General features: G+C 37.8%; 1 protein-coding gene across 11 annotated transcripts in view; it reads right to left on the bottom strand.

Annotated features, from left to right (window-relative positions):
- CCDC171 (coiled-coil domain containing 171) overlaps positions 1-19,139 on the bottom strand; it is a 178,287-nt gene that overhangs the window by 24,811 nt on the left and 134,337 nt on the right. For 7 of the 11 annotated variants that reach the window (XM_066987705.1, XM_066987696.1, XM_066987695.1 and 4 more), the window contains 2 exons: positions 14,215-14,260; positions 5,884-6,036 (listed from right to left, as the gene is read on the bottom strand). In XM_066987705.1, the coding sequence (XP_066843806.1) occupies positions 5,884-6,036; positions 14,215-14,260 (199 nt within the window). Of the gene's footprint in view, positions 1-5,883; positions 6,037-14,214; positions 14,261-19,139 lie in introns of those variants that run through there. The other 4 variants (XM_066987698.1, XM_066987700.1, XM_066987704.1 and 1 more) reach the window with 3 other exon arrangements.

Below are 19,139 nucleotides of genomic sequence, written 5' to 3'. Positions count from 1 at the left end.
ATGCAGTAAAGTTGGCAACTGATGGTCAGTTGCTTACGGTCAGGTAAGAAATTCAAATACTTCAGTAAAAAAATTACTCCCTGGTAGATGTTACTGCTTTCCAGGTTTATTCTGACAAAAGACTTCAAGCCTAGTGAATAGTTTTATTTTTTTGCTTATTCCAGTATTTCTGCACATTCTTGTCTATTATTTCAATAGTGGGAAAATTCTCCTTACAGGGCTGCTGTATTTTCCTTTACTTCTACCACTTTAAGAATATTCCTATGTTTCACAGTAAATAAACCATGCACTGGTAATTAACAGTACTGAGCAAAGTTACAGTTATTTGAGGTCTACATCTTACTAAATTCTGCCCTGGACTAATGCCAAGAAAATGCTGCAAGACAAAGGTAACGATGAAAATATTAAGTCCGCTTAATTCTTTGCACAGAAAATTGAAAACTAGTGTTTCCAAATCTTTTACAAAACCGGTTTGATTCCAAATCTTTCAAAAAAATATTTTTGGTTGAACTGTGCATCAGGCTAGCATGAAGTAGTGGAAAAGCCAAGCAAAGTTTTCATCCAGGACCTATCTGCTTCTTGCAACATCTGGGAAGAATTCCCCCAGCTACATCAGTCATTCCATGTTCTAACACAAGAGATATGGCTCTGGCCCATGAAAGACGTTCTCTGACATTTAACACTACACTGATGGAGTTCAAGACTTTCTCCTCTGCAGCAAGTGAAAAGGCAATGGTCTATTTCTTCCTCTCCAGTTCCTTTCTCATAATTATAAACGTAAGATGTTGCATCTCTGTTAGAGGTAGGTCCCAGCCTTGAAATGCTGACTGAACCAGTGACATGGAAACAAAGGGTATGGGGAAAGGCATGCACTGCCCAGACTAGTCTGGCTAAGTAGGAAGAGAGTGTCAGTGGTGCAGTTAACTGGTAAGTCTGAGTTTCAAACATTTATTTTCTCTCTCCCTCCCATCAAAAAGATGCAAGTAGGTCATGAGAACCAAGAGCCGACTGCTTTGAGTATGAAGTATACTTTCTGCTTAATTCTGTTTTCAATAAAAAATATAAAAGTATACATATTCTCACATGTAGGATCATTCTAGTTGCTTCTCTTACCTTACTGAAACTTGTAATCCTTACATTTGCAGTACTTTACAAGATATCACTAGGAATTTTCAGACAAAAGACAGACACAGACACAACTGTGGGGGAAAAAAAAAAAAAGGAAGGATGATGCAAAGCCACATAAAGCAATGAGCGATTTGATCTTCAACCCGAGTTAGGAGAAGCATCCAAAGACAACAGTTGTTTTCATGGCTCGTTGCATGAGAACTCTGCTCTTCTTACAGACTTTCTCTTCATCTGAAACTTGCCTTCTCTACCTTTACAATTAAAGTTATCCTTTTGGCTCCCCAAATTTCCTTTTTTCCAGAACAGCATAGAAAGCTTTCTTCATCAGCTTTGTAAGTTAGTCTCTTTTCCCCTTCATTCATTTTCTACTCTCCTTTGATTCTGATGTGAAAGCCAAAAAAAAAAAAAAGAGGAAGGAGGATCACTGCATGCTTCTGGGTGACTATTAAATATAGCTGTCCTTTTCCCTCCTATTTTCCCTGCACACACATGCCACAGAGTGGAATGGACCACAAAGTACACTCAGGATCAGAGAAACACTTGACTGTTTGGAATAGAGTTACAAGGGCTTCTTTTGTTTGCCAAAACTAATAGCAGAATATTTCACATCCTTAAAATTCTGACAGTGGTACTGACACCGGGCACAAAATCTCAGGGCTGAAAGCCACGAAAATATCTTCTGGAGCACAATTATATTGGACTGAATTCTGTCACTTCCTGATGCGTGTCAGACACTGGAAAATACAGTGTCACCGCATCCACTCCCCACAGCACTGCGCTTGCAGCAACAAATTCCCTTAGGCATGGACTCATGCTTGCCATGTGACTAACGTGATGCCACGTTTCATCACAGCACCCACAAAATAATTGCTTATGACTATATTACTGTAGAGTACAGCATCTATAAGCTCACAGTTCAAAGCCTGCTTGCTACTACAACTCTGAATGAAAGTGCAAGCATAGTAATAAGTTCGGGCATTTGAAAAAGTAAAATGGATCAAAGGGGTAGAATCCAGTTCCGTGAAAATATTGGCAAGTGTTCATTTAATAGGAAACCCATAAGGACAGTCCAGTTTTTGATGTCTACTGCTGCTGAACAAAAAATAATCAGGAAAAAAATAAGAAACATTGGAACATTTTAGCTGGTATCTTCTCTCCTTATATGTACAGTTCCTACTGGTGAAATACTTCCACTAAGACTGCCTTCTAAGAACCATAAGCTTTCCTAAGGCAAGCTGTAAGAAGGCATAAGGACATTGACACATAAAGGGAAGGCCACTGAGAAGTTTGTAACTGGAACAGAGTTTCTTAAAGTTCATGGAGAAAATGGCAGTGCCAGTCCTGTACTGAATTCAGTGCTCAGTGCTCAGTGAAATTCTCCATCTTATTTCATGCTAGAGGCTGACTGCTGGCTTCTCTGTTCTTCCTCTGGAACCTAAATCCTCATAGACAAGTCTATATATATGGCCACACCAATGACACATTATTAGCTGAACTATTATTACTATTATTACTAGCTCTACCAATTACAGATATGGCCCTAAATGCGGTATTCAGCAAGTTACAGAGGACAGAATTGCGACTGCAGCAGTTGCACTTCAGAAAAAGTAAATTTAAAAAAATAAGGAAATACAGAAAAGTGAAACTGTTATGGTTGCAAAGACTTTTACAAAGTGTTAATTGTTTGATAACAGAAAAAAAGACATTTTAGAAATGTAACGGAAGTTGCATAAGCACTTGGTAGAGGAAAAAAGCAGAAAAGTAATTAAAAAAAAAAAACAGAGAGAAAACAGATACAGAAACAGGGAACAACAGGTAAAAAAGGGTTAAGCTAGAAAAATAATAGTCTATATTTTATTCATACTGAATTTTAAAGAGTTGCAAGAATGAAATATGCACGGGGCCTTCATCTGCACAGAGGAAGAATCAGCAGAGATGGGTACAACAGACAGACAGGTGGACTCTAACAAAGAGCACACAGGTATTCTGCTCTTGACATCCTTTCACCCCACATAATAATCCTCTATTCCTCTATTTCCTCCTATAATAATCCTCCTATTCCTCTCTGTTGGCATTAGCATGAGCACACATAGCAACCTCAGAATCTAAACTCTATTGACTAGAAGGAAAGTGGTTGGCCTGGAACTAGACTGGAGGATGAAGAGGATGGAGATGTCAATTCAAACACTTAGAATAAGATGAGAAGTCAGAATCACTGATGTTGCCTTATTGAATCAGATTTGTTCAATTATTAGAAGGAAGAAAAAAAAGAAAAGAAAAAAAAAGCAACAGAAGAGAAAAGAAGTGGTGTGAATAGAAAGAAAAGCAATGCAGTTAGGAAATTTCAATACATAAAGGTCAATTAGGAAGGCAACACCTCCTCAACATGCAAAAGACAACGCTGATAAATGGCCCAAACTTACAACGGACAGCTGGGAGGTCATATAACCTTATACAACCAGCATATAAGTCACCAAGAGATAGTCATGACATAGTGATATAAAAATTGGTCTTACAAGCTAGGTGTCCACTCACTTGGTATGCACCTGAAAAACTTTTCAAAAATTTGATTCAGCACTGAGCAATAGCTCACTGTTCTAGGAACACAAGCATATGTCAGAAGAAGTTCTGCAAAATAAAATACAGTCTAAACTAATTATTACAGCCCAGTTACTGTGTTTCTCTCTTACATGAAAAAGTTTTGTTTGCTTTGTTATTTGAATTGGGTGTGTGATTAAACAATGATTGAAAACAACTAAGTGTGTTATCATTATGAAACCCAACAGATGCCTGAGAAAGGCATTATTCCGTTTCACTGAAAATAATCAACCAAAAAGTCAGCTGTACTTTAATACTTTAATTGCGTCAGTGCAAACTTCCTCAAAATCAGAATTGGACATTGTCATCTGAACCTTAAAAATAAAAGCCATGAAGTTACTAAAACTCATGTTTCATGCAATGTTTGTGAATATTAGGAACAAAGTTTACAGACAATACAAATATTAAACAATACCCTATAAATACATATAATTCTTTTCAAGGAAGTTTGAGATCATTCTGATTTTTTTTTCCCCTCTACATTAAAATTTTAGAACACTTCTGATTAACACTTACGCTGAGGTTCAAATTAAACCTTGTCTCAAGAAGAACTGTTTAGTCTCCTCAGCGGGTTGTACAGAAGGGCCCACAGACAGTACTACAATACAAACAGTATCATCTGTACATTGATACTGTAGGCAGACACCAATTACTTATGAAAGAATTGCATTTAATCACAGGCATCAGAGAGCTGGGGGGGGGCAGTTTGTTTGTTTTCACTGTAACAAATCAAGCCACTGCATAGACCTTCATAGACAGGACTAGCATAATCTTTGCTAAAAGCTCTCTCAAACCAAATGAAAGCAAACCTCGCTGCAGCAAGTTTGGCAGACTTCCCAATCTTTAGTATACAAGTGGTCATCTTGATTTAAACAACAAAAACAATCATAACAAGCAAAGGAGCAACCCAATTACACTGGGCACAGGCTCAGCAGGACAAATGTAAATGTAGTAGAAACATAAAGAAAGGCCAGTTGGAGGAGAAAAGAAGCAATTTCAGTGAAGCAATTTCATTGAGTTTTTTAGAAAGGTTGCACAGCCACAAATAACGCTTTCATTCAACAATTATCATCTCAAGATCTTAAAAGTGAAATTCAGCACTGATGAATATATTTTCTATTTGTGCTAATTTTCCACCACGTTGATACAATTTAGAAGCATCATAATAAATTAATGCAATTATTTTGGAAACGACAAAAGTGATAGTCACAACCTTTGGATATATGTTTGCTGAGGTGTCTATGCCATTTGCTTTGACTGCTCTCTTCTTCAGGATTTTATGTTTCAAGCATAAAATCAAACAATCCTGATTTTCCTTATGGTCCTTAGCTTCACAAGAATAAAAGATGAGAAAAGAGGAGGGAGAGAACACCAAAAAAAAACACCCCCAAAAATAACAAAACAAAACAAACAAACAAACAAAAAAAAAAAAAACACCAACAAAAAAGCCCACCTCCTAAAGCTTTCTTCTTAATCCTGTGTGGAAAAGTGAAGAAAGATGGAGAAGAAATCTATCAAGTGTATGCAAGTTGCACAACTTAAAGTCTCATTCTAGACATACTTGACCATATATCTTTGACAGTTAATGTGTCTGGCCTGTGTGACAAATACATCTGCATTCAACAATCCCCTAAAGACACTTCTCAGATCTGAGGAATCACATTATTAGCCTTAAACAAGTTCAAGTATCTTTGTGGACAACATTTTAGACAAGAAATGATCTCTGAAATTGGATTTTAACCTTATAATGGGATCACAATGTTTTCCTTTAGTGAGATGCATTATTCATCACCATCTACAAAAAAAAAATCGTGTATCCTAATTAACACTGTCTTTACATGCACAATTAATAACAGTTTCTTTTCATAGGGTGCTATATCTTTAGAGAGTTAAATTCTTCAGGTCCAAAATTCAGCTGTTTGTTGTACTGCCAAAGACAGAAATCACAATGTGTACTTTTCCAGTGACAGCAGCAAAGAGCAGGTCCTCACAGAAGATACAGTAGTAAAATTAATCCTTGTGTTAACTTTTATCACCCCTTCTCTTCTGAAAAAGTCTCAGAAGGTTTCTCTTGCCACTACAGAAACTGTGCAGCATGAAGGGAGATGCTCAGAAACTACGTCCAAATGACAAAAATTAGTTGAAAAGCAGACTTACCAATTGTAAGTTCTCACTTTCATGAAGACAAGCTGTTTGGAGCTTGGACTTTAGCACTGCAGTGTGAAGCCGATGAGATGCTGTTTTTCTCACTAACATGTCAACTCTGGAACTTGCAAGCTGGTAGACATCCATAAAACTTTTAATCATGGCCTTTAAAAAGTAAAATAAATAATCAGTGCCAGGCAGGATATACTTTAATGCCAAATAGCATATGCCCAAATTCATTACATAAGAGCTAACTTTTATTAATCAAAAAAATCAAACAAAGGTCAGAAGGCAAGCTAAATTTCAGTCTCAGGACAAACATTTAAAAGTCTTAAATGGGTCTTTGTGTTCCTTCTATTATCTTAAATATGAATAGCATTAAAGAAAATTGCTGTGCACCCTAATTAGAAGGTGTTGATGAACTATTTAGAAACATGCCATACTGCACTGAGCAGCTGATATTACTTTTCACTCTCTGTACATGTAAGACAGTGCAAGTTCAATTTCTTTTCACGAAGAATCACTACACTATTTCAGCTTAAAGTTCATATCTTCTACAAAGAATCACTACACAGCTTCAGGTTAATGTTCATACTACCAAAACGACTTGAGTTACTAATCCTCCCACTCCATGTTAAAAAAAAAAAAAAATTAAAATTAATTTGGCAGAAACAAAAGAAAGAGAGTAAACCTACAGACCCCTGAAAGTAAACAATCTGATTACAATATAGCTGGGAAAATATAATTGTTTTCATGTATATAGTAGAAGAATGTCCCAACCGTGTAATATTGATCAGATTGATAATAAAGTTAGCAGCACAAGAGAGTACATATGATTTGGCAGTATTGGTAACTTTATATCTACCCTAAATAGTATAACACTGTTGAGATTATTGGACTTCCTTACAACTGGTTAATCACATTTTATAGGTTACAGTTTTCCCTTCTGAAATGACCTGTAGCAAGTTTCTACTGTACGAACATATTACGGATAATATGAAATTTGTCTTTTGAATGTAATTCTGTGGTATAGGCAAAAATAAACTTGGTACCACAAACAGGCATTCACAAAGATTTTTACTGTTTTCCTTTCTTTGTTTTCAAACACACTACTGCTTTTGAGAATAAAAGTTAATGCAGCTGGAGTCAAACATTTTTTTTCATTGTTAAATGTAGAAAACAGTGGTAAATTAATACCATCATATCTTTTCTCATCAGAAAGAATATCCAAAATATTTTCAATTCTATAGTGCTAGTCCTAGAAGTGGATTGACATAGTTTTATAAATCTGCCTCTGTGAGCTCTGATTCTAATTTTAAGATTATTTCATTTACATTCAACTTCATGAAAATGCTGCAGCCCTTGACAAACAATACCAAACAACAATGTGGATACAACTTACACCTTGTACAAAACTGCATGAGAGCCTTCATATAGCAACTGTCCATACGTTAAAAATCAGATATGATGAAATATCTCCATGGACTGGGCCTGTGATTCATAAGCAAGGATTATACCAATATGTTACAATAAGTTGTGTCTCACAGAAAATAAAATCTTATGCGCTCCTTTGATTACTTCCCACATGATATTTAAAGGTATCACTAAGTCATAATGCATAAAGAGGATTCCTTACCATCTTCCTTTCACCCCCACTACCACAAAGTTAGTGAAGCCACTAATCTACATAGATTCACCTTACATTTCCAAAGCCACTATAAGCCCATTCAGTTATCTGAAACAGCAGTATCATTTCCTTCATAGCTGAAATTCAGATATTTATTTTTTTCTCTTGTTTAAAAAGTCCAAAAATCAATGGAATCAATGTAGGGAAAACATATTAATTCTCCAGCTTTTATTTTCAGGTATAGCAAACTTTTTTTTTCTACGACATCTAGATTTTTTTAGCCCAGAACGAAGAAATTTCTAAGTTATTTACAATTCTTTAGCGATGTGCAAAGTAGCATTTATGCACCCTAGGTATGCATTCTTTTCTGTATATTCCAGCGCCCTAGCTGGAAGAAGAAGAGTCAGGGTCAGCTTGGATTTCTCTCACTCAGGGTCAGGTTAGGGAAAACAGTATTTTAGGGTCTTCCGGTGGGTGACGTGAAATCCTTGAGAATGTGTGTGCAGAACAGTTGTTTTAAATGCCACAGGAAGGAAAATACATTGGGTTTTTAGACGTGCCACTGGAAGGCATTCATTTACGTACAATTTTCCATAACTCATGTCAGTCACACATTGAGTCACAAACCTGTTTTCCATAGTAAAAGTTTCACTTACTAGGAAGCTCGATACACATGGAATGGGGATAGAGCCTGGTCACTTACATGTTATAAGATCTATCAAATAATTATTAAACTTGTATCTAAAGGAGTCTAGCAGCTTAATTTAAATTCCTATTTGTGGCTTACAGATAAAAATATATCTGCAGCTCTGGAAATTGTTCAACAACAACAGTATCTGTTAATAGAATTTCAGAGAAGGGCCATCTTGCTCTGCAGAATTCTGCTGCTCTCCTGCTAAGGAGTGCTTTCTTTTGTTAAGTATACATAGCAATAAGGTGTAAGATACTTCAGCAACCCTCCCGATCAGTTTTTATAGCACAAAACTTGACATGCATGCATATCTGCAGGATCTGCATTTAAGCGAGCACTTCCTGTTTTGAATGTATTGGCAATACTGAGACATGCAAACTGGGAACAGAACATCTGAAACAATAAAAATTTGCCTCCCATTACAAATGTAAACATTTTAAAAATATACATCAGAAGATGACTTCTATTCAGAAAAGTCAGATGAAGTGATCCCTGAACATTATAGGAAGCAATATTAATGCAACTCGGACCACTTCAAAAGTTAAAACCTTTTCAGACAGATGAGTAGTGGAGAGAAGACTTAACCAAGGAGGGCACAGTAATCGTGAGGCTGGATAATATTAATTCTAAACATTACTGACTCTAGGTGGGCCTGCCTAAGCAGGAGGGTTAGACCAGATGATCCCTTCCAACCCTAACAGTTCTGTGATTCTGTGATAACAAAGTCATTCTAAGGATGGAACAGAGGATACAAGTTAACAATGGTTAAAGTTACATAAGTTTTTACAATTTTAACAGCAATAATTGTAATGAATTACTCTGCATTAATCAAAGAAAAAGAAGTAGTCAGCTGAACTTGGTTTTTATAGCAACATTTTACTCCACCCAATGTCATGTTATAAAAGACTTCACTATTATATAAAGTTCTACATCATATCTACATACATCTACATCTATACTGAAATAGTAGAAGCAAGTTATAACGGTAGAAGTGTTTTCAGTGTCATAATTGTAGTGCTCCAACACTAAGTCAGGACTTCCTGAAAAAAAGAAGCATGACTTTACCTGGTAACTTACTGCAACTCACAGGATAAAAATGTATTCATAAGGTTGGCATGGAATACCTACAACGCAGACTGGACACACGTACATCCGTGGGCCCTGATGCACCCACGAGTGCTGGGGAAGCTAGCATGTGAGGCCACTCTATAATCTCTGTTCAGTCATGATGATTGGAAGAAATGCCTGAATATTAATGGAAAGCAAATGCCACTCCAGTCTTTAAGAAAGGTAGGAAGGAGGACTGAGAGAACTACAGGATGGTCATCCTTGCCTCAGTCCCTGGGTAGGTGATGGATTAGCTAATCCCGGAAACCATTTCCAGGCACATGAAGGACAAGAAAATCATCAGTAGTAGTCAGCATGAGCTCACCAGGGGGAAGTCATGCTTGACCAACCTGTTAAGTTTCTACAATGAAATGAGAAGCCTGACAGATCAGAGGAGAGCAGTAGATATTGTTTACGTGGACTACAGCAAGTCCTCTGTAAGATCCTCATGTACAAGCTGTTGATGTATGGGCTGGATGGGCAGACAGTGACCTGAAAACTGGCTGAATGACAGAGCCCAGAAGGCAGTGATCAGTGGTGCAAAGTTTCCTTGGAAGCCAGTAACTTGAGGCTTACCCCATAGTGAGTCCAGTCCTATTTAACATCTTAATTAATGGTCAGGATGATGAGGAAGAATGTACCCTCAACAATTTATGACACAAAACTTGTAGGATTTTCATATAGATCAGAGGGGCATGCTGCCATCCAGAGGGACCTCAACGGGATGTAATGAGCTGAAATTAACTTCATGATGTCTTAGAGGGAAAAGTGTGAAGTCCTGAATGTGGGGAGGAAAAACCCCATGTACAAATACATATGTATGGGGCCATCCAGCTAGAAAGCAGCTTGGCAGAAAAGGCACTGGTGGCTATGGTAGACAACAAATTGACCATTAGCCAGCAGTGTGGACTTGTGGCAAAGAAGGCTAATAGTGTCCTGGGTTGCATTAGAGAAAGTATTGCCAAGAAGTTGAGGGAAGTAGTCCTTCCCCTACATTCAGCATTGGTAAGGCCACACCTGGAGCACAAAGTCCAGTTTTGCCCCCTTCCAGTACAAGAGAGACATGAACATATCAGAGAGAGTCCAGCAAAGAGCCACAAAGATGACTGAGGGCCTGAAGCACCCTTTCCTCTTATGAGGAAAGGCTCATAGAGCTGGGACTGTTCAGCCTGGAGGACAAAAGGCTCAGGGGAAATCTCATCAGTGTACGTAAATACCTGAAGGAAGGGTGCAAAGAGGATGGAGCCAGGCTCTTTTCAGTGGTGGTCAGGGACAGAACAAGAGGCAATGGGCACAAAAAGGAAAGCAGAGGTTCTGTCTGAACACCAGGAAATACTTCTTTACTACGCACGTGATTGAGCACAAGAACAAGCTTGCATAGAGAATGTGTGGAGTATCCTTCCTTGGTCAAAAGCCATCTGGACATCTTGGGCAATTGGCTCTTGGTGGCTGTGCTTGACTGGAGTGACTAAATGGCCTCCGGATGTCCCTTCCAACTTCAACCACCATGTGATTCTGTGAGAAAGGATGCTTTTCTCCTGAAATTTTCCTGAAATTTGCAAGAGAGCCAAAGTCCTATTTTCAAGTGTAGTTTTCAATGGACAAGTTACATTAAGCCTCAGTACATCTAAGGAACTTTTTTGTTGTTGTTTAAGACAGCATCCTAGTCTAGAAATCCCAATAAATACTTTATCTATCTTTGAACTGAATCAGAAAATTTTGAAAAATAGAAGAAAGTGATATTCCCTGAGTAAAGGAACAAAGTATTTTAAATTTCAAATCCTGATTAGTTAGGAAATGGAACTCTGAATATTTTGAACATTTTGTACTTTGTCCTTTTGCCTGACTCCCCAGCCTGTTAAGACAAGATAAGAGCATTGCAAAACCGTATGCATAGCCACCTACTGGTGCTCCATTCTCTGAAGATAGGCAGATAAGCATGTAATTAGATAAAAAAAAAACAAATGTGAAATTTAACAAAAATTAAACATGTTTTAAGTGAAATTAACAGATGATGTTTATTTCAAAGCAGGTGTAAGAAGAAGAAGGTTCTTATGACCTGTTCATAGATGTCTCATCTTTAATACAAAGGTACTCACAGGGCTACAAAGATGGTGAAGGGCCTCGAGGGGAAGACGTACGAGGAGTGGCTGAGGTCACTTGGCCTGTTCAGCCTGGAGAAGAGGAGGCTGAGGGGAGACCTCATCGTGGTCTACAGCTTCCTCACAAGGGGGAGTGGAGGGGCAGGTGCCGATCTCTTCTCTTTCATGACCCGAGGGAATGGTGTCAAGCTGTAACAGGGGAGGGTCAAGTTGGATATCAGAAAAAGGTTCTTCACCAAGAGGGTGGTCAGGCACTGGAACAGGCTCCCCAAGGGAAGTCGTCAAATCACCAAGTCTGTCGGAGTTTAAGAAATGTTTGGACTGTGCTCTTTGGACTCAGTCATATGGCCTGAAATTTTGTGTAGACCTGTGTGGAGCCAGGAGTTGGACTCAATCATCCTTGTGGGTCCCTTCCAACTCAGGATATTCTATGATTCTATGATTCATACATACTTCTGGCTCATGCTACAGGTTGGTGAAGCTGACAAACTTGGGTTGAGAGTGCAAACGAGACAAATTAATTTAATGTTGTTCATACACTACAAACTAGGGAACCGCAGGGCAAAATTGCAAAATTTAAGCTGTGCTTTCTTTCTTCCAATTAATCTTAAAAAGGATTGAGAACACTTAACATTAGAGATAGTCCTCCAGAAGACTCCCCCCAAACCAAAAAAAAATTAAAATAAAATAAAAATCAATATACTGTTTACTTTTGAATAACTTATAATTTCCTTGTGCTGTACACTACTTCTAGAAGAACAAATTTTAAGGCGCACAGTGTTTTACAATGCTTTAAAACAGCTTTTGCATGTACGAATTTATCAGACTGGAAGACTCCAATCTTCAGGAATACTTTATTTAACATAAAAATGGCATTGTACTAACTAGTACACAACAATCTTTAAGAAACATGATACATGACATGAGAAGAAAATTCAGCTTTTTTTAAAAAAAATTAATTTGAAACTTGTAGGTTACTCGAACTTCAGTTATCGGTTCAGTCATAATAGAAATATGTTACAGGAAATATACAGATCAGCATATGCAAATTAGCAGATCTCTCATCAAAGTTTTAATGTTTATTATACATTATAAAAATAGTATTTTTTTATTCCAAATTAAAGCACCATGCATGTTATCTTCCTTACCCTCAGTACTTCTCTAATGAGAATGAACACAGTTCGAAACAAACCATTTTTATGTGAATTATGAATTCTAAATAATTGCAAGTGAAAGTATGCATTCAAGGTTTTAGACTATTCTGAAGTTACCCAGTGATTAAGAACCAATTTCTATGTTTTAACTTCCATATAGTATGATTGACACAGGATCTTTCTGGGCTTGCTGTTATCCCAGAACTGCATCTCCTTTTTAGAGGGAATAAAGCTAAAGGAGACCTGGTGTGAAATGATGCTTACAAAAAGGTATCAGACTAACAGCCTGACAATGTAAGCATTTCATTTGTAACATCACATACAGCAGCCAGAATAACAAAATCATCTCCTTTACACAATGTGCTTTAAAACAAAAACTATTAAAAAAGTCAAAATTAACATTTGCCTGTTAGGTTCTCCCTTCAGGAAATTCTTCAACTAGAAAGAATATTAGTAGGTAGTAAATTTACCTAAGGGCAACATATACAAAAAGATGAAAAAGAACAAGAGAAGGAATAATGAATGGGCTTCAGAAGAATGAAAGATTAACTTCAGTATAACAAGTTGTTTAGATGACAATCTGAAAAGACTGAGAATTCTATTTAGGGTACAGAATTTGGGTGAAGTACAGTGCAGGCAAAGGCAACTGGTGTGAAAATAAAACTCCACAGATTGAAGTTCTATATGTTTAATAGATAACCTATACAATGCCTGTTATTACTGCCTTGCTTCAAACTGACATAAAAAAGATTAGTTTAAAATGTTCACAAATTAAAACATACTCCAATTAATTTTCATTCTCAGAAGCAAGACTTCAGATTATTATAGATTTAGGTTATCTATATTTGGGGAAAAAGGATTAAAATTCACTTCCCCCATATATTTTAGCATTTGAAATCCCATTCTGTCTGCCCTGACCCATAGTCCAAAATGTCTAGTGGCAACATCAGTGGAGGATGTAAATAGAGCAGCTTTTCAGGCATCAGGAAAAAAACTCAAGGGAAACAGCATTCAGCAAAATTGCACTTTTGCAGCTGTTTGGCACTTCTTTAATGATCTATTCTCCTTGTATCTCATTTCGACACTAAACTTTTTGTTGGGTTCCATTCGAGCGTGGCATGCACAATTTAAATGTGCCAAAAAGCAGGTCAGTTCTGTTACAACTTTTTTTTTTTTTTCCCAACCCAACATGATTCAGTGCCACACACGGGGCCTAACTTTATCCCCTTCGCTTCAATAACAATTACTTTACCCCGAAGTTCTCAGAGGATAGCCCAAGGGAATGAAGCTCTAAATAAAAGGCAAGATTCTCTACAAGAGGTAATGACATGACTTCCTACCAGAAAATTGAAAAGGGAGCTTTGAAATAGAGACTGAAAGGAAAGTACTTCTACTGGAAACCACAGTGGATGGGCATAACAACAATTGCCAAGGAAATTATTACAAAGTATACAAGTTTCAAAAATAACATTGATTTGGAAACTGACAGATTAAGACCATCAAGCAATGTGTTTGTTGGTACAATCACATAGAAAGAATCCTGATAATTTTACAGCAAAGAAGGTATCTGTACACTTTACTACTCAGTAATGGACCGTGCAAGCAAATTACCACTTCACAGGATTAAGAAAATGCAGATTTTTATAGGCTGACAATACTTACACGCAAAATACCATTCTCACTGTCTGTTGAACAAAGCCAAGCATACCTGCATGAAAGATATAAAGGAAAAACAATTGCTGCCCCGAAGAATCCACTGTTTAAGCTACAGCTAAAGGGATATGCTACCAATATATTATACCCCTACTCAAACTGCTGATACAAAAAGAATGTTTTAGTCTGTCAGGAGGGAAAATAATTTTCAAGAAAATGGTTTTGGCAAGAAAGAAATGAAAAGTGAAAGAATTTCTACACTGGTACATTTCTTTCAGCTTTCTCTTGCCACATATATTCTAGGCAGGGAATAAAGAGGGAAAGTTAGTCACTGAAAATAATAAACTCTAAGTGTGAGAATGTCCCCAGAATGAGCACAACATTCCACTAAGACGAACTAAACAGCAGCAGTTGTATTTTATTCTACTAAACAGTAGCAGTTTTATTCAAAAACCTACAGTGTCCTATCAAGCATTCAGTATTAAGGTAACACGAGATTAAAACATCATCAAAATTCATGTAAATGTCAAGTGCAGGTAGAAGCTGCTTGTAACTGGATCATGTTGCTTTTGGTCTATTGGAGTGACAACTTGCAACCAGAAGATGTAAAAAAGTTGAAGCACAGAATTCTATTTTTACAACAAAGTCTAAAGAAACAGAATCAATAAAGATAAGCTTATTCCTTCTGATTTTTATGGCACTCCTACATACCAGTAGGACATCTGGTATGCCCCCCCCAAAAAAAAAAACAGTGCTTTTTTTTCTAAATAAAAATTACCCAAACAGTAAGTCATAACTGTATAAAATCTAATGGATTAATTGTATTTGTATGTGTATGAGAAAAGTTTAAGGCAGGGAGAGAAGCACACATGAGGTTATTATCAGGAAAATCTGAAACAACCTCACATTGAATGTGAGTACTAGATCTGAATAACTTTTTTTCTTCTGAAATGCTGTGCACAAACTATCTAAACAAAGCAACTAACTCAAAGACTATTTGTCAACATACTACTAAAAATAAATTTACTGAAAATTAAAATACAGTTCCATCATTGGCTTTAAAAGGTACTCCATTAATTATTTAAGACCAATTTCAATTACTTTTAGTAAAGAAAATGCTCTGTGGGCAAATAGACGCTATTGAGACTTCTAATATATTTTTTTAGGACTCATGAAAAAATATCAATTTAGTTTTAACCCCTGTAGAAAAGGTCTGTTGCTGACTCCAACAAATGAATATTATCATCCTCCAAAAGGTAGGTTCAGTATAGAGATTTCCTTAAATATTTTGACTAGAGCTATGAAGGGATATAGATTATTCCTTTCTGGCCACAGGAAGCAGCTTGTCAACCACAGAATATCCCAAGTTGGAAGGGATATAGATCATCTAGTCTAACCCCTAGTTTTAGGTTAAAACATCTTCAAACTGAATTAAGATAAAAAATAAAATAAAATAAAATATGCAATCAGAGGGAAATCTGTCCACCTCGTATTTTCCATGCAAAAAGATGGAGATAATCTATGCTGTAGTTACCATTTGTTAGGAGTGACAAAGGTCCATTCCAGCAGATTGAGTGGATATGAGAACTGCTATTATGTGGTTCATATATAAACAACCATTACTATGTCTATATTCATATCAGGTTGTAGGTGAATGCCCTGATCTAATGGAACCCAGGAACTAGAATGCTACAAAGTTTTGTGATATAGTCACTTCATTTCCCCTGCTTTTTTATGAAGTGCTCATGGTAGTACTGTGTTCTAATTCAACAAAAATATTTCATCCTACTTAATGCAATGTTTTCTGATTTTGTCAGGAAGCCTGAAAGTATACTTGTTACCCTGAATAGCAAACCAATCTTTCACTTCTGTCTCTCACCCCAAAATCAGTTATGTGCATAAATTCATTATGCCAGCATACAAAAAAGCACCACTCAGTCTCAGACATACCAAGTAATGATGAAGCAATGATCTAGAAAAACTTAACTGCAGTCTTCAGATAAATGAACAAACTCTAATGCCCATAGCCACATACAGAATGGACAAGTGTTCTCCATTCATTCTGTCTAAACTCAGTGATATCACTAATCTGCTTCATACCAAATTTTGTATTAAAACAAAACAAAACAAAAAAACATAGGGATGGCTAGGTCTTCACTCAGACTTGATTTCAAGACTTGATTCCTGATTTACACCATGAAAATGTTTTATTAGAAACTGCAGGGACAATGTCTCTTGTCGCAAAACCTGAATTGTCAAAGGAAATTGTATGAGCACAGGGTCTACTACTGACCTTCACAATGAACAAACACATTAGCATTCTTTGTTCCAAAACAGAAGTTGGAAAATACAGACAACATCTGACAAATGTGGTACTGACACCAAGGTTGATCATTGGCTATCCTTAAGCTTAGTATGAAATAAATATTTTCCTCCCAAGCCTTGCTTTTAACCATCATAGTCTGAAGAAGAATGGATAAAATAGTCCTCGTCATCTCTGAATGTCTAGTTCTACCAACAATGTATGCATAGCTGAAGAAAACCCTTGTCAAGAAAAAATCTGTTTGCCTACCTTTATGGTATTGGTCATATAGAAGATGGATTACCTCAACTCTGAAGGGTAAATCTCAATCAACACGTGATAAAAACTTGTGGATGAGTAAGACACCACTATACACGAGTCTGGTTTTAAGTCCCTTCTCTGCAAGAGGTCAGCAAGCTAAGTGAGAAAGTTGCTCACTTGTAACAGCTTTAAAGACGAAGACAAGAGACAACTCTTCCGTTGGCAAAGCTCCAGTTGTCCTCACTCAGACAAACAATTTAAAGACTTGTTCTCTGATGAGCTTTTTTAGATAAAACTTCAGAAGACACTGATTTTCTGATTTGTCTTCAGCAAATGCACCAAGTGATTTTGTATTATATGGAAAAATATCATCAGATTGCAGAATAGAATTTAAATAATTAGGTTGGGAGTCTGGCAAATAAGGTCCATTCCCTTGTCTGGCCAATAGTCAACAACTGGATCCAACTCCTTAGAAGCATAAGAGGAGAAGATACAGTGACATTTTGAACTGTGTCTATAAAGCTGGATGTTTATAGGAACACTGAAAGGAGAAGACGAAGGAGGATTGTCCTTGGTGAGATTAATTTGTCTAGACAGCATAAAGTATTAATTAACAGTTGGATGAGAATTAAAATACCCTAGGACAAAGTGTTAAAATACACTAGAGCAAAGTCTTATAACTAGATGGAGAAAGTCCTTTTTATGTCACTCTTTCACCAGATTTGGTAATGACTGCAGGCACTGCAGCTTCATGCATTTGTGTGGTGACCTTAAAGGAAGATCAATCAGAGGGACTACTTCTAACCCACAGGTTTCAGGCTGTCATAACTTATAAACACTGTAGAGGACAGCATTTTCCAAACTACCTTTCACGTTAATTATTTCAGAAGCACACTTCTTCCTTAGTCATTTTTCAGAACTTTACAACTACAGATTTATGAGCTACTATGCTTATGCATGTCAGTAACATAGAGAAATCACTTCCGCTACTTACCAAATGTAGAAACTATTAAATATTTTTAGTGTTTTTCACCTTCTTGTAATTTGGAAATCATGAAAAAAATAACTGCTGATGGAGTGGGAGAGAAAGGTAGGATCACAGAATCATATAATGGCTTGGGTTGGAAGGGACCTTAAAGATCATCTAACTCCAGCCCTCCTGACGTAGGCAGGGATGCCACCCACTAGATCAGGTTGGCCAAAGCCCCATTCAGCGTGGCCTTGAGCACCTCCAGGGATGGGGCATCCACAGCTTCTCTGGGCAACCCGTTCCAGGGCCTTACTTGCCTTACAGTGAAGAATTTCCTCCTAATGTCTGATCTAAGTCTATCCTCTTTTAGTTTAAGACCATTTCCCCTTATCCTGTTATCTCTCCAAGTAAAAAGTCCTTCTCCACCTTTTTTATAAGACCCCTTTAAGTATTGAAAGGCTGAAATGAGGTCTCCCCAGAGCCTTCTCTTCTCCAGGCTGAATAGCCCCAATTCTCTCAGCCTTTCGTCATACAAGAGGTCCTCCAGCCCTCTCATCATCTTTGTAGCCCTCCTCTGGACTTGCTCTAACAGATCCACATATTTCTTGTGCTGGGGGCCCTACACCTGGATGCAGCACTCCAGGTGGGGCCTCACAAGGACAGAGCAGAGGGGGACAATCCCCTCCCTCCACCTGTTGGCCACACCTCTGTTGATGCAGCCCAGGACGCAGTTGGCCTTCTGGGATGCAAGCACTCACCACTGGCTCACGTCGAGCTTTTTGTCTACTAGAATCCCCAAGTCATTCTCTGCAGGGCTGCTCTCAGTGACTTCTTCCCCCAGTCTGTGCTCTTGTCTGGGGTTGTCCCAACCCAGGTGCAGCACCTTGCACTTGGGCTTGTTGAACCTCATGTGATTCAGATGGTTCCACTTCTCCAGCCTGTCCAGGTCCCTTTGGATGGCATCCCTTCCTTCTGTTGTATCAACTACTCCACTCAGCTTGGTGTCATCTGCAAACTTGCTGAGGGTGCACTCAAATCCATCATCTATGTCACTGAAGATATTGAAAAGCACCAGTCCCAAGACAGACCCCTGAGGGACACTGCTTGTCACCAGCCTCCACCTGGACATAGAACCATTGACCACTAATCTCTGGGGGCAGCCATTGAGCCAATTCCTTATCCACTGGATGGTCCACTCTTCAAAGCCATATCTTTCCAATATAGAGATTAGGATGTCATGCAGAACCATGTCAAAGGCCTTACAAAAGTCCAAGTAGATAACATCAGTCTGTCTTCCCTTGTCGACTGATGCAGTCACTCCACCATAGAAGGCCACCAGATTGGTCAGGCACAATTTGCCCTTGGTGAAGCCATGCTGGCTGTCCTGGATCACCTCCTTGT

This window comes from Anser cygnoides, chromosome Z (assembly GCF_040182565.1).
Source record: "Anser cygnoides isolate HZ-2024a breed goose chromosome Z, Taihu_goose_T2T_genome, whole genome shotgun sequence".
NCBI classification, from domain to species: Eukaryota; Metazoa; Chordata; class Aves; order Anseriformes; family Anatidae; genus Anser; species Anser cygnoides.
This window is presented reverse-complemented; position numbering and strand designations above follow the sequence as displayed.